At 42.1% G+C, this 22,051-nt stretch overlaps 1 protein-coding gene across 1 annotated transcript in view; it reads left to right on the top strand.

Annotated features, from left to right (window-relative positions):
- The first annotated feature begins 6,011 nt into the window (after window positions 1–6,011).
- Window positions 6,012–22,051, top strand: part of LOC137871289 (clavesin-2) — a 20,871-nt gene continuing 4,831 nt past the window's right edge. The window contains exons 1-2 of the mRNA XM_068709052.1: window positions 6,012–7,386; window positions 8,987–9,161. Coding sequence (XP_068565153.1) covers window positions 6,998–7,386; window positions 8,987–9,161 — 564 coding nt within the window. The 5' untranslated portion in view covers window positions 6,012–6,997. The remainder of the gene's footprint in view (window positions 7,387–8,986; window positions 9,162–22,051) is intronic.

The raw sequence follows: 22,051 nt of genomic DNA, 5'->3' as shown, positions 1-22,051 counted from the left end.
CAATTATAGAGAGTAGTTGTTTGTGTTGTTATTGATATAATAATACAATACAAACAATCATTATATATTATTATAAGTGTAATATAATAGTATAATAACTTTTATTCATACTGCACCTTCCAAAGCAGGGTTACAAAGGGCTTCACAAATTCACAAAAAAGTTAACCTTTTCTAGAGAGCTGCTTTCTTCGAGAGTTTTTAAAAAACTAGTTGTGTGTGTGTGTGTGTGTGTGTGTGTGTGTGTGTGTGTGTGTGTGTGTGTGCGTGTGTGCGTGTGTGCGTGTGTGTGTCTACTGTCAGTATGAACGAGTTGGACGGAGGCCAGCTATTGACGTCCCGGCTGCACGGTCGAGTCTCCGCTTCCAATTAAAATTTCACCCACAAACGGGGAGTTGGTACTTTTCCCACTGGAGTAAAAGCTATTGTCCAAGAACACAAAGCTCCGATTATTGTGGAGGTGCGGAAATTTATGAATGGGCACAAAAGATGGCGGCCATTGAAAAAAATAAATAAAAATGACTCAACTCTACTAGAGCGTAATGGGATTTGTCTTTGCGTGGGACATGTTGGAGAGGTTTAATGAATAATCACCTGAAAATAAGTTTCCGTTAGCTTAGATTGATATCGCTAGCAGTTGACGACACAGACAGATGAACGTAATAGGCGACAAATGGGTGGTAGAGACGCTGTATACGTCTCTGGTAGAGACCTGTCAATCAGCGTGTAGCCCCGCCCCTAAATCATCCCCTGCTTTATGGTCTGTTTGACTCTAAATGGAGCATAATGTACTAAATGAACATCATGCTGTATTGAAGAAGACTGTAAACTAGAGATTGAGACCATAAACTCATGTTTACAATGTTTACTGAGGGAATAAATCAAGAGAGAAGTAGAGTCATTTTAGACTAGACTTCTATACAACCAGAGGAGTCGCCCCCTGGTGGACACTAGAGAGAATGCAGGTTTTAGGAACTGTCTCATGAGCTTTAAAATACACGTGTGTCTTCCTGGACAAGTCTGTCCTTAGATAAAATAGGGCCGCTTCTACAACAGTTCGATTTTCTTGGTTTAGAGCCGCGACGGACATCAATTAATCAAAGCAAGTAACAGTAGAAAGTGATAAGAGAAAGCAATGAACCCCCAAAATCCAGTCGTCCTACTACCCGGCCATATGCAAAGAGATGCAACAAGTAATAAATGTCTGGGGGGAATCCAGGAGGCTGAGCTGACTGTTAATGCTGAATCTCTCTGTTCCTCCCTCCATCCATCCTTCCTCTCTATTCACCCCCTCTCTCCCTCCCTCCTTGCTCGGTTTGAAGGGTCAGTGAGTTTGCCCTCAGAGAGGTTTGTACAGGAAGAGAGGGGTAGAGGGGCGTGGCATGTTGACCAGTGTCTTTGATCCCTCTGGGGGGTTACAACCCCTTTTATTCCACCTGATCAACACTGTACTGACCTCGTGGTCCGACCCCCAGTGGAGCAACCACTGCATCTGGGGCTCAGCAGAGGTGCACAGGGAAGGAGTTTGGTTTCTTTTTTTGCAGAAATTCTTTGTCTTCCCCGACTGTTCCTCACGTATCAATTCCTCTTTTCCCTGTTGAAATTGTTTCATTTAATTTCACATTATTTTAACACGTTTTTCTTGTTCAGCTGCAACCTAAGCTGCGTACAGATGTTATGAAACATCAGCTTCATTACACTTAACACTTATCACAGAAACAAACACATTTCAAAGCTGTGGTCGATGGACGTAAAGGCTGAGGAAGGCGCTGGAAGGAATCACAGGAGAGGTTCTGGTTCATTAACTGGATCAATGCTGCCCTCTGCTGCTCAACAGGCAGTGTTGCCGTTCTAGTGGACGACACTGTCAGTGCTTTGAGAGTCAGTGGAGACCGATGAATATTCCTATGAGGACACAGTTAAAGCTGTTTTATTCTCCTCCATACAGTCATACAAAGTGAACATTATGCACTTTATTTATTTTATTTTTTAACTTAAACTCTGTTAAACGCAAAATGTTTAAACTATATTTACTTCCTGCCCGTTCTGGGGTATTAAGTCAACCATTACAGCTCACACATGACTGTATTATTGTTTTCTAATAACTTACACTTCAATGATTATGTGCAAAGAGGAAACAACCAGGGAGCAAACAGTTTCAGGATCGCCAAAAGATCTTTGTGCTGCTGTCTCTTTAGAGAAGGTTTAAGACGAGACGCTGCAGGCAAACTAAATGTTGGGTTATTTTATGTCCACTGAATGTCTTCTTTCAGACCAGTGGACAGAAAAACATCCAGAACACTCATTCAGGTGTTTGTTTTACTACTTTGTTTATTTACGTCTGTAGATTTCTCCTAAATTCACCAAAAGTTACCGTTACATAATGCCTCATTAGCATATTCACACATAATTCAGAAAACGTGCAATACAAAAACGTATTGTCTCAATGTGAGTGATGAAGTGGTGAAGTTTCATGGTGATATCTACGAGTTCATTTGTTGACCCTATTCACATGTAGTCTTCTAAATGTTCTATCAATGGAGTTCTTCTCACACTCTGATCCAGAAATCTCCTCTTCAGGAGTTCTGACATCCACCAAACTTCACACCTTCATTCCTCTCTGTGTGCTGAAGCTTTCTACTGAGGGCTTTGTTCACACACTCATTTATACTACATTTATTAATAAAAACATGGAGGAAATAGATGCTTTTTTCATGGCTGTCGTTTCTGATTCATAAAAGAAATGAAACAAGAATGTTAAACCTGACTTTATCCAATGTTCAGATTCATGTTCTGTGAATGTCTGAACATTAGCACACGTCTGACAAGAGAATGCATCATTTGCATATTTAAAACTGTTATTTTAGAAAACCTGTAATACAAAACAAACATAGTGTTTTATTGTTAGTAGTCAACTGAAGTTTCTTGGCGATATCTAGTAGTTTACGTCACACTGACCAGCAGAGGGCGTCGTGGTGCCTCAGATGAAGGTCTCAGGTTCCGGTCTGCACGTTCTAACTGTTCTCTTTGCTCCGTCCACAGTCAGGTGACGTGTGATTGAATCTACACTTTAAAGAGCAAGAGAAGAAGAAGGAGCTGCGCACGGTGCGTCCTCTCCTCCTTTGGTCCGTCTCGTGCTGGTAAAGGCTCCACATCGGTACATTAGAAAAGATTAAACTACTGATTCTTTATGTTTGTTTGTTTTCAGTCATGTTTTGAGTGTTAATTCTAAATTTTATTTACTTCAACAGTTAGAAGAAGTTACACATCTGACTGGAAACTAAAGGATAAACACCCGGTTACCGGTTTATTAGCTACACTTTTGATATTGTGTTGTAAGATTAAATATATTTTGGGGGACAAAAACACATTTTAATGTCCATCTGCAGCTCCTCAGCTCCTCAGACTCCTGACGTCCTCGTGTGAACTTGAAGTCCAGTCGTCGGCTGTTAATCAGCCTTTCGGCCCTCAGAGACTAGAAGAGACAAATCAGAGAGGCTCTCCATCAAACGACAGCCATGCCAGAGGTAACTCCTGATGCACGTCCACGACGCATTCAATTAGCTCCAACACCGGCCCAACAGAGCTGAGGGCAATTATTGCGACCCCCACCCCCTCCTCCTCCTCTTCCTTCCTCCCCTGGGACCCCGTTACGTCTCCTCTACCCCCCTGCATTCAGGATTTGCCCCGTCCCCTCCCCCACTGACAGCATACTACACAAACCCTGGTCTTTACCCTCAGACAGACTGTGTACGGGCAACAACACAACATTCAACATTCACGCTCTGCTTTGATAATGTAATCCGGCAAATATACGCAAATAATGGATTATCTTATGTTATCTTATTTTATGTTATCTTATGTTATTTTATGTTATCTTATGTTATGTTATCTTATTTTATGTTATCTTATGTTATCATATCTTATGTTATCTTATCTTATTTTATCTTATGTTATCTTATTACATCTTATCTTATCTTATGTTATCTTATCTTATGTTATTTTATTTTATCTTATGTTATCTTATTTCATCTTAGTGAGTAAAAACTGACTAAGCAAAATAGCGGCATCATAACAAGCTTCATTACTTTGTGTGGAAATAAAAAAATGCTTTCTTCATCATAAAACTAACCTCTTGTTCTTTTGCATTCTTAACTAAAATGTTAAGAAATAATAAAGTCACAACTTTCTAAACAAAGCTGACTTTTTTTTTGCGGTACTAACAATTTCTGCTTGTTATTTTTGTCTTTCTTCCTCTTTTTTAATGTGTTGAAGTTTGACGTTATTGTTTGAGTAGACAGCAGAGGTAACCGAGCTGCATGGCCGTGTGGAGCGCTCCACTCAGCCATGGGAGATAAGTAGGCGGATACAATGGACATTAATTCAGCATGTTTAAGTGCAGCTGTCTGGTCACCACTGAGCAGGTGCCACCCCCACCCGCCTCCATCCATCCATCCATCCATCCATCCATTCATCCATTGCCGCGTTTCATTTGACCGGCTATAATAAACCCTCTGAGTAAGTAATCCCTCTTTTACTGTATGCATTATGATCTCACCGAGCCACACCAGGGTGGTGGTGATGGTTCGTCCCTCCATCTTTCCATCTGAGGCTGCAACCAACACTTGACCCTCCTCTTTCACTTAATCCCTCATAGCGATAACGTGACAAAAGAACAGGTTCTTTTGTCACGTTATCGCTCCATCTCCCTCCAGAGGAAGACTTTACTATCAGGCAAAGACAACACCCAGGCCCAGAGACAGACATGGACCCCCGAGAGTATATCCTAAAGGAAAAAAAAAAAGCTTAATGTGCACCTGCAGAGGAAGTTGATGTTAGACATCGTTAGAAAAGATTCTGCAACAAAAGTTCAACACATGTATTATCTGAGAAGGCAGAGAAGGGAAGAATAAAGATCAGGAAGAGGGAAGCAAACTCGTAGATTAACAATCCTGTATTATCTGGAGGTCAAAAGATATCTAGACATCTATGTTGAACCCAGCTGGCACAGAACATGTTGGCATTGAACGTTTCTGCTAATATGTTGAATGTTAAATGTTGACTTTTCATAAATACGCTTCATATTTCCCAACGTAACGTGACAACGTAACAATGCTCATGAATGAGATTTTGAAGGGCTTTTATTTTGAAATGCTCCATCAGAATGTCCTGGTTCTCTCTGAGTGACACCTTGAGATGGTCTGCAACATGAAGTGAAATGATGTTGTAACTATGCACCATTTCCTCTAAAATCAAATCTGAAATTAGACAAATTCTCTCATGAATGAGAATTTGAAGGGCTTTTATTTTGAAATGCTCCATCAGAATGTCCTGGTTCTCTCTGCGTGACACCTTGAGGCGGTCTGCTAATAACATGACAACGTAACGTGACAACATAATGTATATTCATGATGTAATGTAACAACGCAACAACACAACAACACAACAATGTAACATCTTAACATAACAAGTAATGTAACAATGTAACCATATCAATGCTTACAGGAGACATAAACGTTTGCATCTTTAGTTAATTACAGATGTAGCATATGTGTGTTTGCTGCTTTAAGGGTGTCAAGTGAAAGATGTCTTCATTGTTATGCTTTAAATTAGTCCGTATTTCTTTACTTGGAGCTGAAATATCAGAACGGTAGCAATGAATACACCCAAAATCAAGAACTATAGAATGCCGTTGAAAATAAAAGTATATGTGATTCAGAGGCTAAAAACCTGCAAACATATGGAAAACTAATGAAGGAAAATGGTGAAATTGAGGCACCAAATGTTGCCTCAGGCCTCCAGAGCCCAGAGTCCACCCCCACCCTAATCCCTCCAGCCTTCACCTCCTTTCTCCATCCCTGATCCATCCCCACTTTCAGTTCTTTGTTGGCCTCTACAGCTATATTCTCCATCTTTCTGCCACCTTGCCCTCTCTTTCTCTCTGCATCCCTTCTCATATCTGTTGCCTTTTCATCCAAACACTCCACCCCCCCCGCCTCCCCCTCCCCCTCCCTTCCCCCTCGCCGGTGGCGTCCATACACCGACCGGAGCGCAGACTCTCTTGTTGTCAGTCACTTTCCCGGCGAACAGACGGCGGCAGCAACAGCAGCAGCAGGAGGAGCGGGGACGGTAATCCCCCCCCCACCCCCCCCAACCCAGGTCCACCCCACCCCTTTCCAAAAAAAAAAAAAAAAACCTGAAACCGGTGGCAGAACCTCGCGGGACACCTGTGCTACTGGATACCATTTTTTGGGGGGTCTTTAATAAATTTTAAGATCTAAATTGACAGCCACGTTGTGGATGATGCTGGTGAGAAGCAGTGGTGATTAAGACGGGGATGCAGACGCGGAAACAAGCGGCCAAATCTGCCTCGATTGACGGTGACGGAGCGGTCGGCACCACCAGCACCAGCAGCATCCGTCGGTCGGCGGATGGAGATGCGTCGTGAAGGCGGAGGAATGCTGATGATGATGCTGATGATATAGCAGGTGCTGCAGGCTCGTGTCGCATTGCCTGGCCGCCGCGAGCGACGCCGGGGAGACGGTGATGCTGTCGTCGTCATCGTGTCACAGAGAGCCAGAGAAACAGAGGAGCGGCTTTGACATGGAGGGAAGCGGCTGCGCGTCGGCTGTGAGCTCGGGCCGCCCGGATCAGCGGGTTGGATGTGCCGCCTGAAAGCCCGGAGGACCGGAGTCAGCATACGCACGGCGGTGGGGAAATCACAATAAAGTTGAATTCTTCACGGTGGGATTGAAAATGTTTCCGTGCGTAAAAGTGAACGGCCCATATGTTGATAATGCTTCATAGGAGCATCATAGCAGCAGCGTCTGTGCCAGTTCAGGGTGGATTACGTCTACAGAGCAGCAGGCCTCCATCTGAGGGCAGCTTCTGAACCATAAAGAAAACCACCACCCTGTTGCTGGAGGTAACAATTGATTCTGTTGTTCCACTGGAAGCCGGTGAGCCGTGGTCCCCCTTGGAGGGACAGCTGTTGCTAAAGATGACTCACTTGCAGGCTGGCCTCTCTCCAGAGACCCTGGAGAAGGCCAAGGTGGAGCTGAAAGAAAACCCGGAGACTTTGCACCAGGACATCCAGGAGGTCCGGGACATGATCATCACCCGGCCGGACATCGGTTTCCTCAGGACAGACGACGCGTTCATCCTCAGATTCCTCCGGGCGAGGAAGTTCAACCACTTCGAGGCGTTTCGGCTGCTGGCACAGTATTTCGAGTACCGGCAGCAGAACCTGGACATGTTCAAGAACCTGAAAGCAACGGACCCGGGCATCAAGCAGGCCCTGAAGGACGGCTTCCCCGGCGTGCTGTCCAATCTGGACAGATACGGCAGGAAAATACTGGTCCTGTTCGCAGCCAACTGGGACCAGAGCAGGTAATACAGAGGCAGAGTGCTGGTGGTGATGGGGCTGTAAAGTCTGTGTTATCTGATCAGACGCATAAAGAGAAACCCATAAAGGGCAGAAAAGAGTCTGTGTTTTAAAATCCACTATAATTAAGTGGAGTCTGGTCTGTGGAGCTGTCCATTCAGCACCACAAAACGATCGTTAATGAGCAAACGACAGGAAACCAACTCGTCTTTCTTCTCTAATCAGTTGTGGAAAAATACATGAAAATGCCATCAAGTACGTGGACACCAAACATTTCAGTTGTCCCACCAGAGTTTTAGGACCTGGCTGCAGAGCGTTAGTGAAGTCCAACACTGATGTTGGGTTTGATCAGGTCTGGTTCTAGTTCATCCTAAAGGTGTTGAATGGGGGTTGAGGTCAGGGCTCTGTGCAGGACAGTGAAGTTCTTCCGCACCAAACCTGGGAAAAGTCAAAGCAATTTTCACTTCTCCAACCCCGAAATCCCAAATGAGAAAATTTGCTTCGAAGGGTGTTATAATATCAAAACGACATACGACACCTATTGTCCAATTCAGACAAAGACATTCTGCCAATAAAACACCCGTTACAGGTGTGAAAAAGAGCCGACAGAGGAACAGAGGAAGCGAGTGACTGATGAGGGAAGTGGTTAGTCTGGTGGAAGTGTCTGAGGTGCCAAGGTACCGGTAACTAAAGGTGGGCGATGTGCCGAAAATACCAAGAGAAATGCAATATTGGTTTTGTGTACAGGGACGGGGAAACTGTCAAGAACAGTTTGGAAAACCACAATGTTGTGTCGACAGGACCACCGGGAGCAAATAGTCCTCTGCTGATAGTCTTCTGTCTCTTAAGACTCATCCGTCTGCAGGCACTGGGTCACAGTGAGCTCAGGTTAGACGTAGAAACAGGGACATGACTCCATTTGGCTTCAAAAAGGAATCACACATTGTTAGTGTGTGTGTGTGTGTGTGTGTGTGTGTGTGTGTGTGTGTGTGTGTGTGTGTGTGTGTGTGTGTGTTACCAGAATTCATAGAGATTTTGAGCCTTTTTTTTGTCAAATCATAATTCAAATCAGAAACATCGGACAAGATCTTTCTAAAAGATTGTTTTTAGCTCTTTTTTGTATCATCTGTGACATGAAAACAATTTATGATCTTTGTCAAGAGTTGCAATTAATAAACAACTGAATAACCTTTGATAAATAGATCGTCCATTAAAAGTCAAAAACTGCTCTTCATACCTTCTCCCAGTCCCAGTTGGCGTCTTGATGATGTTTGTTTTGTCCAACTAAAAGTCTAAAAGTCCAAATATATTACATTTTCTATTTCTGAGGCTGATATTTGAGGGTATGAACAATCAGATTACAATATGTTGGCTGACATAACTTACGCACACAACATAAACAATCTTGCAACAGATATAGGTACAGATTATTTGTTTTTCAATTTTGACTAAAGTAGAGTCAGAAAAATCTGACTCAGCAACTTTCTGTTGGACAATCTATGTAATAGTGTAACGTTTCCTCATGCAACACATGCATTTTCACCAACAGAGCCAAATATTTTAAATAGTAAAAACCATTTATCAAGCCGTTTCTTCTTTTCTCAGGTACACATTCGTGGACATACTGAGGGCGATCCTGCTGTCGTTGGAGTCGATGATCGAAGATCCAGAGCTGCAGGTCAACGGCTTCATCCTCATCATCGACTGGAGCAACTTCACCTTCAAGCAGGCGTCCAAACTGACTCCCAGCATGCTGCGGCTGGCCATCGAGGGGCTGCAGGTAAGACGCTCAGCTGTCTGAAGCGCTGGTGGTGGTGGTGGTGGTGGTGTTATGATTGGTTTAGTGGGTGGGTGTGAGAAGTGACGGACTTTAATACTGGAGACTGTGGTTTGCACCCCAAACCTTTTCTTTAACCGTGACTATGAGAGTTTCCAAGTAGTTGTCTAAACTTCATTTTAACCCCGCCTTTAACCCCGCCTCCCAGCCCTCGGTCAACGTTGAATTGTAGCGCCACAGGGGACACGAACAGCGGTCTCCCGGGTGAAAGTCCTGTTGGTTTGACCCATCCATCCACACGACCAGCTGTGGCTCAGAGGTAGAGCGGGTCGTCTTCTAGTCCTGAGATCCTCCAGTCCGTGTCGATGTGTCCTTGGGCAAGACACTTAACCCCAAATTGCCATCCGTGTATGAACGTGTGTGTGTGTGTGAACGTGTGTGTGAATGGGTGTGTGTGTGTGAATGTGTGTGTGTGTGTGTGTGTGTGTGTGAATGATGACACGTAGTGCAAAGCTCTTTGAGTGAAAGACTAGAAAGCCTCTATACAAATGCATTCAAAGTCCATTTGCTGTTCATACAGCGTCAGTTGCTCTGAGCTTCTAATAATGACGCGGGTGGGTTGGTCAGTTTAAAATCCAAAAATCCTCAGTCTCGTCCCTCAACAAAGCCAGTCTGTGTTTCCTGTCAGAGCCAAGGGGGGGGGGGGGGGGGGGGCCTCTTCGGCCTTTCTTGACTTTAAAGTTTTCATTTTCTGGCGTCGGCAGAGCAAACCTCCAGCATCCACTCTGCAGTCAAAATGTTCCACTTAAGAACAAGTCAAGCACCGCGTTAAAGCCGTGAGCTGGTTTAGAGGAATAATGACATTTCCATTTCGATTACACACGAGTGCTGCTGGGTGGTGTTTTTCAAGGTTCGTTTGGCAGGTGATGATGCAAAAAAAAAAAGTGGGTTTTTTTTGTTTTTTTTGTAGTGGTTGCCAGTTTGGGTTTCTTCATCCTCTAATGAGAGTCCAGTGTCTCTCATGTGGCATATAGAGAGCAGATACATGAGTTGTGACAGTCCTCGTTGGACTTGTAAGTGTGTTTTGGGGATTTCTCACGACACGAAAACGCATCAGTCCTCTCAGCCGACGGGACAACTTTAACGTCATTATTGAAATGAGTTACAGGAGGGAAGTGTGCAGCTGTCCTCTGGTAACCAGCCAAACCTGGGAGGAAATATCTTGCCTGGCTTGTGCGTGTGTGTGTGTGTGTGTGTGTGTGTGTGTGTGTGTGTGTGTGTGTGTGTGTGTGTATGTGTGTGTGTGTGTGTGTGTGTATGTGAATGTGTGTTATTGCTTTTTCAACATCTTTGTGAATCATCTGCCAATTTGTGCCGGGCTGCATTAGTCAACGTGAAATTCTGAGGGGAAGTGTTTCTAGAGGGACGTTTTGAGTGAGACGCAGCGTGGACCCATGTGCTTGTGAATGATGCCAAATTGGCAAAAGTTGCATTTCAAAGTTCCGTCCTCTATTTCTGTGTTAAAGCTGACGAGAATAAGAGCAGGACATGTCAACCCTGAGGGTAAAAGACGGTGAATATAATTCAGATGCTGTTGTTGTTTCAACGTCCATTTAGTATTTTATCTCTAAAGTGGCAACGTGCAACTTTTCCAAGTGGCATTACTGTTGACGTCGCAAAGACAAACTGGAGCGCTTTCTCGTAGTCGACTACTATCGATACATTTCCTGATTTCCCCATCAGGGAAACAGAAAGAAAAATGTTAAAATAGCTAGTTAAAAGAGTTGGCAACGCTGCATTTTGACTGGGGGTTAGCAACCGCTAGCTACCGCTAGCTACAAAAACAAAAGCGCTTTCCTCTTCCTGTTTTGGTTGCGCACTGGTTGCCGCATTTCTTGTGCGTCATAAATGGAGCCCTCCTTCAGAGATCAGGAGGTCGTACCCGGCGGCGGGCAGAATTGCGACTCGTGAAAGCAAAGCTAACTGAGAATCAGTCTAATCACTGATAGTGTCATTGTTCTGCAGCCATTACATTGTGCAATCAACCTCTGCTTCATGTGCTATTCATGCTAATTACATTTTTTATTTTTTTTTTAGATAGCTGACCCTCATTAACCTAATCATTAACCGTTCTCCGTCAACATTGCTGCTCTGCATGCAGGGCTGCAGTGGTTGAAGTGCTAACGAGCCGACTACAAAGGACCCACAAACAGGTCAAATGCATCATTTATCGCCCAGCTGCAGTGTCTGAGCTAAACAGGCATTGTCGTGGAAACGTGCAGCCGGCCTCCGCCTCACCAATTAGCTTAGCTGCAAGATTGTCAGCTGTGTGTCTGCCTGACTGACTTAACCACAAACCTTACCGTTGGTTAACGGTGGATTCATTATTAACATCCCTTCTTCATAATGATAACTTATTTCAAATTGCTTCCATTAGAACCAGGCGGCAACAGTCTTAAAATGTCTTAAAACCTGCATTCTCTCTAGTGTCCAGCAGGGGGCGACTCCTCTGGTTGTATAGAAGTCTAGTCTAAAATGACTCTACTTCTCTCTTGATTTATTCCCTCAGTAAACATTGTAAACATGAGTTTATGGTCTCAATCTCTAGTTTACAGTCTTCTTCAATACAGCATGATGTTCATTTAGTACATTATGGAACATTTAGAGTCAAACAGACCATAAAGCAGGGGATGCTTTAGGGGCGGGGCTTACTGTGTATTGACAGGTCTCAATAAAGCCAAGATGGCGACAGCAAAATCACCAAACTCGAGTCTTCATAACGTCCATTTCTTATATACAGTCTATGATTAGCATCCTAATATATTTATTTTTTAAATTATAAATTGGACCGGCAATTAACTTGTTTATGATCGTGTAGGTTTAACAGTAAAGATATCTCATCATATTTAGCTTTCCTTTTTTTATATTAAATTGTGGAAACATAACTTTATGTAAATCAGTATAATATACTTTATTCTTATTTGTTTTCTACTTATGTTCCGGTAAGATGTAAATAAATGTGGTATTTCTACATAACCGGTGATACCTTTCCTCACCTCCTCCACTAGTTATCTGCAGTGTCGGCAGTTAAAAGGCGTTATGTTGGGAGAAAAATGTTTGCGGATAGAGGGAACAAACTGTAGACGCAAGCAAGTGCATCAGCGTGAAGAGTCCACATATAACACACTTCTGACGGCTCTCCAGACGCACATTAGAGCCTGAATTATTAATGGCGGCTATTAGCCGAGCCCTGAGTCATTCCCAACTGTGCAAACTGCTGCTCACACAAATGGCTGCTCGTCATTCGATGCAGAAAATGGAAAGAAGAAGCGTAATCTGATTTGATTTGATTTGACAAAATGAAATGCGCAAAACACGATACAAAAATCATCAAGGACGTGGCAATGAATTCAAACTTATTTTCACCCGGACGTGAAAAGTCATTTAAAGGTTGTAATTAGATTTATTTTCTTTATTGTCAACAAAACAAATCCTGCTGCCTCAAATACTCCAGATATGGATTAATCCGCCACTGAAAGTAGTCCCCTACAAATGCATTATTTTCTCTTGTTTGAGTAAAGTTTGCTAAAAACTACAATGACCAGATGTGTTTTTAAATGATTTTGCACATTGTTGGTTTCATGGGATTTGTTGGAAATCTATAAATAAAAATAGAGGTGTCATCGTTTTACATTACAGCTAGGATTCAAACACATAAAGATAGATAAAAAATATATATATAGGACGTGTAGAACTACGGCCACGACATCAAACAACTGAGAAAAAAGACACCAGCAAACCTCTGACACCAGGGGCAGTTACACCCACACACATATTAATATACAATATATATATATATATATATATATATTTGGATTTAACCTGGATAGAAAAGCCGAACCAGGGATGGAGGCTGCAAATAAAATATGAACATTACATTCAGTATGTTGCATTATTTCTCCCTAAGTAACAACGTGTATCTGTTTCAACCTTGTAAAATTAACATATAAATAAATAAACACAATCAACGTTTACAGTGTGTGGGAATAGTCGCGCTAAGCACACACACACACACACACACACACACACACTGAGGTCTCAATGCTGCTAAACAGCCACAGTGAGTCACGTCGGTCTCAGCAGGTCGGGTTACGAATCTGAAAGACCAGGAAGTGTTGGAAAGCAGCTGAGTCAGACCCACCTGCAGGGCGGTGGACGGCGATTCTTCTGCATGAGGGTTTGATGTAGTTTGACGGTCGATTTACGCTGAACACGTCGCTCAGTTAACATCTGTGTGCATCAGCAGCTTCATATCTGCTGCTGCTGCTGCTGCTGCTGCTGCTGCCCTCGTTTCTCTTTTGTTTCCAGAGATGCTTCATTGTGCCCGTCGCTGGATTATCTGATGTCCGCATGAACCGACAGCAATGTGACAATCAACAGTAGAATATTACGCGGCAACACTCTTTTTTTGGCTGCAAACCGGCCGCCATTGGTCCATTTTTTGCTCCAGTTTTCTTCTGTATAACTTCATATTCTCCCGTATGAGTGTTTCAATCCTTTACTTGTCTGTCGGGTGTTGACACAGTTTGATGCTCATGTCCAGAGAGCAGACGTGTGTTGGAGATCAGAGCGGAGAAGAAATCAGCTGTAAAGTTTAAAGCGGTAGAAAAAGACACGTTTTCAGTTTCTCTATGAATATAAGTTTCCGTCTGGCTTCCCAACTGCTGGTGTGTTCATAATCAAGCTTCTCAGGAAGTGTAATAAGTTACTTTTTACTCATTACTCCTTTTGAAAACAAACATTGGGTTGCTTTCACTTGTCGTTTACTATTCGAATTTTAACTGAGGGTGCAATGCATGCGTTTGCATCCTCGTAGAACCGGGCCTGACTCTTCTTCTTCCTCAGGACACAAAGAGATATTCAAACAGATACTACCGGGACCATCGATGTACATTTCAGATCCAGGTACTCACACTGTAGACCCCACCGCTGACTCTCCCTGGAACAATTTGGCCACAATTACCCAACACATTGGCCAAACTCGGTCCAGCCATATACGAGGTTTCAACCTGGTCTTGTTTAAAGGAAATAAGAATTATTTGTCATTTTCAGTGTGACAATCATTCAGTCCACACTTCAGCTAAACAATAGATTGAATCTGTAACGGTGACAAATCCAGACTAGTTGCCTTGAAGTAATATTTAATAATCAAATCCAAACTGAGCTTGACAATAATATTCATCCTCAAGAAGTGAAAAACAGACTTCAACATCCTAAAGTTAGATGTTACGACATTGTTGAATCGCCCCTTTTTCTTACAATGTAAAAATGTTTTCCTTCTCCATTCCTCTTCCAGCTCTGCCTGTGTTGAGTCATCTGCTTGCCTTTCTTTTGTCTCGTCCTCCATGTTATTGCTGCTACCGTCTGCCTCAATTGTGATTTACTCTTTGTCATGGCAACCCTGACGGCGTTAGTGTCGAGTAAAAAATCATGTAGGCCACATTGCCCGGGGATCCAAAATGTGTAGCGCAGTGTGCTGCACGGATCGCAGCAGACAGATACAGTCATCTGGATCCCTGCTGGTTGTTTGTTTGTTGTTGTTGTTCCTATTTTTGTGTCAATCGTCAAGAGGCAGGCTGGAACAATGTGGGAGAGGGAGAAGTGGAAAACAATGCAGCAAAGCTCTGTGGACGTTATCGTTCACGCGTTTGATTCAAACTTTAGTTAAACTCTCACAACACGCCTCAGTATCTGCAACATACCATCAATTCTGCTCTCAACTACAATGACGCTCCAATTGTCATTCCATTTGTTCGGGAACGTTGCAATAGCTATGAGAGGGATTATCGGCACGATGGCGAGTGGAGATGGCCGTTAGATAGTATTATATGTTCTGCACAATAGTTGACATTTCAGTGTGAGTGAGGAAAGCTCTTGGAAATGGTAAAGGTTAATCCTCTGGGGAGTTCTTGGTAAATTTCATGGCCATCAGCTTGATGAATCTTGATTCATCTAGATGTTAAGTTTGATTGCGGAGCTGCAGAAAGGAACAGGAAGTCACCAAAACTCAAAACGTTAGGATTCATCCTTTGGGAAGTTTAGTTTTTTTTAATCACGAAGATCTCAGTCAAGACGTTTGGTCACCACATCATGAGAATGCTTCTAAAACAAGAGATCTTAGTATCTTAATTACTCAAAACATAAGCTCGCCAACCAAAAGCTGAACTGGCAACCACTTTTACAAGTTAGTGTTGAGGCCTTTATACTATGTAAATATATAATATATACTAAATACTAATGGTCAACGAGGGACTAATTGAGAATTGTTAGCCGACGACTCAGCAGAGCTCTGCGTTCGTACGCTGACCCTCTTAATGTGCTCCGTGTGCTCGTTCCTCTCAGACACGGAACACGCAGCACATGCTCCATTTCCCCAGTTGTGTGAATAGCACCACGCTCCAATTAAATTTCTTTACGCCGGCATACAAGAGATTATATGAAAGAGTCTGTGGAATCACGGGAGGTGAGGCGGCGAGCGGTACGGGATTCAAACCCATCCAGTCGTAATCCTCCAGGATTACAATGTTACAGAAGGATTACAGGTTCAAGTCTGCAAAACCATCTTTTGGGTTGTTCTTCTCGAAAAAAAAATCATCAAAGTAATGTTTAAGAAAATGTTGTTGCCATTTTTAATATTGCCGCTTTTACCGTTCTTCCAGAATGCTAATTAGAATAATAAAAAAAACTGTCAATCAATACATTTTCTTTTCGTCCAAATCTTTTTTTAGCTTTGACATCTATTTTTAAACGTATTGATTATGTTTGCAGTGTTTCTGTGACTGTGACCATACAAGCGCAGTATACACGGCGTGTAGACGTCTCGTGTCTGAGGTCAGAGATGCGAGTCGCCTCGTTAAGGTGATCTGTCACAGCCTGACACCAGCCGACCTCAGACCAGCAACCTGCCACTCAGTAATGAATCTCTGACAACCAGCAGACCCAACACTGAAGCTTCATGTGAGTCACCTGCTTGTAAAGCTTTTATTAGTCTGAATAAAGATGATTCTTACACTTCTCTAGGCACTAGGTTAGATTTTGATGCTGATCTGCATCTGGGATGTTGTTCATGAACGTTACGTAAAAAACATAAAACATACGCAACATTCTTAATTATGCACATAACTTACATAACGCGAAAAACACATGCGCAACATTTTTAAGTAATGTACATAACTTAAGACATGCAAAACACATGCGCAACATTTTTAACTAATGTACATAACTTAAGTTATGCAAAACACATGCGCAACATTTTTAACTAATGTACATAACTTAAGTCATGCAAAACACATGCGCAACATTTTAAACTAATGTACATAACTTACATTACGCAAAAAACATGCGCAACATTCTTAACTAATGTACAGAACTTATGTTATGCAAAAAACATGCGCAACATTCTTAACTAATGTACATAACTTACGTAACGCAAAAAACATGCGCAACATTCTTAACTAATGTACATAACTTACGTTACGCTGAAAACATGCGCAACATTCTTAATTATGTACATAACTTAAGTTATGCAAAAAACATGCGCAACATTCTAACTAATGTACATAACTTGCGTAATGCAAAAAACATGCGCAACATTCTTAACTAATGTACATAACTTACGTAATGCAAAAAACATGCGCAACATTCAAACTAATGTACATAACTTAGGTAACGCAAAAAACATGCGCAACATTCTCAACTAATGTACATAACTTCCGTTGCGCAAAAAACATGCGCAACATTCTTAACTAATGTACATAACTTACGTAACGCAAAAAACATGCGCAACATTCTAACTAATGTACATAACTTACGTAACGCAAAAAACATGCGCAACATTCTAACTAATGTACATAACTTATGTAATGCAAACAACATGCGCAACATTCTCAATGTACATAACTTAAGTTACGCAAAACATATTTATTGTAACCCAAACCATTATCTTGTCCTCCTAACCAAGTAGTTCTGTCTGACTTTGCCAGCGTTGTCCACATATTGAAGCCTATTCGACCCTCCCTGCATGTTAATAAATGACGCAGTGCGTTAGAAAGTGACACCAAGGGGTCCTGACCAAGAGTCCGTATGTGGGGAGTTGGGAGTGAGAACGTGTTGGCTGATAATAGAAATTGTTTCCCTGTGCTTTTTGCAGACAGGAGGATAACGAGGCTCAAGCTTAATTAGATAATTAAAGCCAAATCAAGTAGCTGCTTCGAGTCAGTCATCGCTGTAATGTGAAAGGCTGATGCCATCACAGTTACATAAATGCATTAGAAGTCCTCACAGGACTCAACCAGGAGTCCAGCCAGGTCCAAATGAAAAATCGAATTGAGTCTGGTTCGGATCTGTTGTTCTTTGCTGGGGATGAGTATGTTTTGTCAGCTCTGTTGCATTATTAAAGACGACATTTTTTTGAGGTGAGGTGCAGGAAAAACAGTGTTCGCTGCTCTTCTCGAGAATCTTGCTGCTGCCAGGCATGGTTTGCTATTTGGGTCTGTCAGGGTCGGCTGCACTCTGGATCGGGTCTAAATTGTCCTCAGGTCTAATTTGATTGGATCTCTTTTTACTGAAAAGTCTAAAGACTTCTAAAACAGGTGCTCTTTTTTCCCCCAAAATTTAAAATCTGTATAGTTCTACTTCACCTGCTGGAATGTTTTGGGATCAATCTTAAGCAGAGACTCCTTAATCTTAATCTTTCTTATTGTTGTACTAAAATCTGTTTGGTTTGGCGTCCTCAGCTTTTAGCAACAATTAGGAAAACTTTAATCGTGAGATGTTTGGCACACAAACGTCTCGACTGTCACTGGATGGATTTCCATGATGACGTTTGTCACAGACGTTCACGCTCCCTGTGAGTGTGAGAAGATTATTCTTTAATTAACACCTTTCCTGTTATATTTAGTAATGCCCTTTCATCGGACATCTTGACCTTTTTTATTTTAAGACCTCCATCTAAGTGTTAGGTAGGAGAGTAAAAAAGAAAGGAACTGGACTCTGGAAAGAAAATGTCACCTTATTGTCATAGAGTGGTTCACTCTCCTCCTCCTCCTCCTCCTCCTCCTCCTCCTCCTCCTCCTCCCCTCTGGCCTCTCCACCCCTTTTACTTTTGTTTTCTTTACCCTCCCCCTCTCTCACTCTTCAACAACATCATCATCCTCCCCTTCCCCCTTATCTCTCCTCTCTCAATTCAGTCACTCCATCATTGCAGATAAAACGCACGTTTTTTGATGTCAGCGTCTGTAAAAAACGGCATCTTGAGCTTCATCCTCTAGCATAAAAATAACAGTTATTTCTATAGAAACGTCCACATTTACAGGAAATAGTGACAGAAATCATCCAAACCTCTCCTTCCTGCCGTTACATTTTTCACATTTTTTCTTCTCGTTGAACCTAAAAAGAAACATCTTCTTCTTCTTCATCAGCAGCCAGATGCACGATATCAAACCCCCGCCCCTCCTCTTCTTTTCCTCCCTCTCGCCCTCCCTCCTGCTACATCCCACCATCGCCGCGTTGCCACGGCAACGTGTCGGACCGCCACGCTATCGGCTCTGCCCTCTCCTCCAGATGGGTTTCCTTTTGTCGTGCGTGGAGACGTGAAGACACATTTCTCCGTCTCTTTTTACCTTCCAAGATGCTCACAGACGGTCAGCGAGCGACAAACGACCGTAAATATAGGATGTGTGTGATGTATAATTAATAGTGTGATGCTGCTCACTGTGTACACAGTACTGCGGCAGGAAATAAATACACACACACACAGAGTAGAGAAACAGTTCCTTTACCTTTTGAATCGGTTTTTTTTAAACCATTTTGTCTTTCGTGCATCATAATCTCGAGAGGTTGACATTTTTTTTATTTTGAATTAAATGTTTTGACATCGATGGGATGGATTTAAGGATGAATTACTTTGATCACAGCCTGACTTTTCTTCTAGCGCCGCCAGAAAGTCAAATTTATCATCATGATTGTCAGAATTCTTTGTGCAGATATTCATTGTTTCCAGAGGATAAATCCAAACTGATGTCTTTTCCTCTGGCGCCATCATCAGGCCAAACTTTAACATTCTAATAATTTGGATTACAACCATAAATACCATAGTATATAAGAAGTGGAAGTAGTCACATCACCTATTGGTTTGTGGATTGCAGTTTTCGAAGCATTGAGTTTTGGCATTTTGACCGTCGACATCTTGTTTTTTTTGGATTCAGAAGTGACCATATTTGGGGCGAGAGGGTGGAGAGCAAAGCCCGACAGAGCCAGCTACCATTAGCAGCTATCACTAGCTAGCTAGCTTTTTTTTTTTAGCAAGGCGCATCCCCAATTCACGCTAACAGTGATATCGATTGGAGGGCCGGGGACGCTCTGGCCAAAAAAAGTAAAAAAGTAATGACGTTCCACATCAGCGTCCGCGGTACTGTGTGTGTCCTTTGTAACCCTAAATCTAATGCTAACTAGCAAACGTTAGCATGCCAACACGCTAAACTAAGATGGTAACCTTTGGTAAACGTATACCTGCTACCTAGCAGCACGTTAGCATCGTCATTGTGAGCACGTTAGCATGTAGCTAACGTCAAAGGTAACCTTGGTTTTTGTCTTGTTCTGTATTTAACATAAAACATTGCCTATCTTAATTTTGGATAATCATGTAGTTACAGTCATGCGTTCAGCTTTTGATCAGTGAATAAGTGGAAAATCTTCAGTAGTTGATGAGTCAATTAATTAATCACAAAATTAATCTACAACAACGTGTGATTATAAATGAATTCTTTAAATAATGTATCGTGCCATATTGTCAAAAGCAGCTCTAGTGTGTGATATTCTAAATTGAATATCTGTTCTTCACAGCTGAGTGACATTTTTATAAACGAATAATCATCTGATCAAATGAATAATTAGCAGATTAATCGCTGATAAAAGAAACCGTTTCTTGTAGCTGTAGAGAAATCAGTTTAGTAAATTTCTCCTGGTTGATTTTTTTGACTAAACTGATTTCTAAATTGCTCGTCAGTTAATTATTCACGCGCCTTTACAATTGGAGTGCATTTGTCTCTTTTTGCCGAGCCTGAACATCTGCAGAGACGTGGATCACGTTAACGCTCCGTGGATTCACTCTGCACCAGCGTCGTTATGTAACACGCAGACTCCTCCACAACAACTGGGACTCCTGAGGAAATTGTGCCAACAAACGTCTGCAAGAAATAGCGTTTGACCTACTGTTTCTACTCAGGCGCCAGCTTCTGTGTAAAAAAAAAAAAAAAAAAAACACTTCTTCAGAGGGAAGCAGTTGGAAAGTATCACTTGTCTGTCTGATATCTTGCAGCATTAATTCAAATCGGATGATCCTCCTCTTTCTCATCACGTATAATAAATGATAAAAAGGTTTCTGAACACCCTATAATTTAACTCTCAAGCAGTATAATTAAGATAGCGGCTTCATTATATGCTTTAAAATGAGAAAATCAGTTAAATGGGTTTAAGTGAAAATATGAGCGTGTTTATTGCTTTGGATTCTTCCGTCAATCACGTTGATCCGAACCTATATTCGAGTCTGTAGACAGGAAGTGGAGCCGTTTTGTTGCGAGTAAACAGTTTGTATTTCCTCTCCGCTCTTTTATCTTCCCGACTGCAGCTGGAAGACGACGGCACAGCTGTCCGTCCCGAATGTCCCCCCCCACCGCCCCCCACCCCCCACCCCCCCGCTTCAATGAAACAGATCACGCCGAGGTTTTTTCACTGATATGAGGTTTTTGAAGATGGTTTTAAAAAAGAAGCTGCCAACCGCTGATGTTCTCTGCCAATATTCAACATCCCCATTGCGGTTTGTTTACTGAATGTGTCTTTGCCAGAAAAACAACAGCCTCTCTTATCTGTCAGGATGACCTTCACTAAGCAGATTAACTTAAAGGGGAACTTTGATATTTTACAGCCTGGACACTCTTTATTGTTATTACTATTCTATGGATTTCTATTATAAGGGTCTGACAGCATTATGAAAGGAACTCTTTCTTTACCTTTTTGCTTGATCAGGGTGACGGCAATAATTCAACAGAAAGGGTTCAAACTAGGCAATAAGCCACAACCATGAAACCACCACGCAGCGGTGAAACACCGATCTCCTGATTTAAACAAATAAACAAACCTTGATGAAGTTAGTTACCATTAACATAAAAAGCTGGAGAACAGGATGTAAAAGCTCAGTTTACATGGTGGTTCACCAACAGTTTGGTCTCTCTCTCTCTCTCCCTCTATACATATATATATATATATATATATATATATTATATATATATGTATATATATATATATTAACATTAAATACATGTGATCTCTCGGGTGGAGAGAAACTTCATTTCTCTGCTCCCCTGTGCAGTTGGCAGTATTTTAATAACTTGCAGAGGCTGCGGTTTAATTGGTGTGACCTCACCGCTCACTGTTGAAACTCTTTAACGGGAAAGAAGCTGTAAAGTAACTTTTGATGCCTCGCGTACTGTAAAAAAAAAGTTTGGTATAGCTACACACACCTCCGAAATGAAATCAATTTCTGTGAACCAGGGAGGACAGTTGTGGGTTTCATTCATTCAATTACACAGTTTTTTTACTGTATTTGTGTCTTTTGATGGTCTCTTTGACATATTGTTCAATTGTTTATATCTAAGGAACAAAAGAAAGGACCATAACTGATTTCAGCATGACGTTAGAGAAACAGGGAATCTGGGGAAAACAGATTATAAGAGGTTCCAACGCTGAGTTATTTGACTAAAAGGTTAAACGTATCCGGTTCGTCTTTTGACTTTAAGTGCAGGTGTTTTGACGAGTGAAGCTGCTCTCTGTCACGT

The sequence above is a fragment of the Cebidichthys violaceus genome, unplaced genomic scaffold (genome assembly GCF_023349555.1).
Source record: "Cebidichthys violaceus isolate CVI_PGR_0920_01 unplaced genomic scaffold, fCebVio1.0.p SCAF_14, whole genome shotgun sequence".
Classification (NCBI taxonomy): Eukaryota; Metazoa; Chordata; class Actinopteri; order Perciformes; family Stichaeidae; genus Cebidichthys; species Cebidichthys violaceus.
This window is presented reverse-complemented; position numbering and strand designations above follow the sequence as displayed.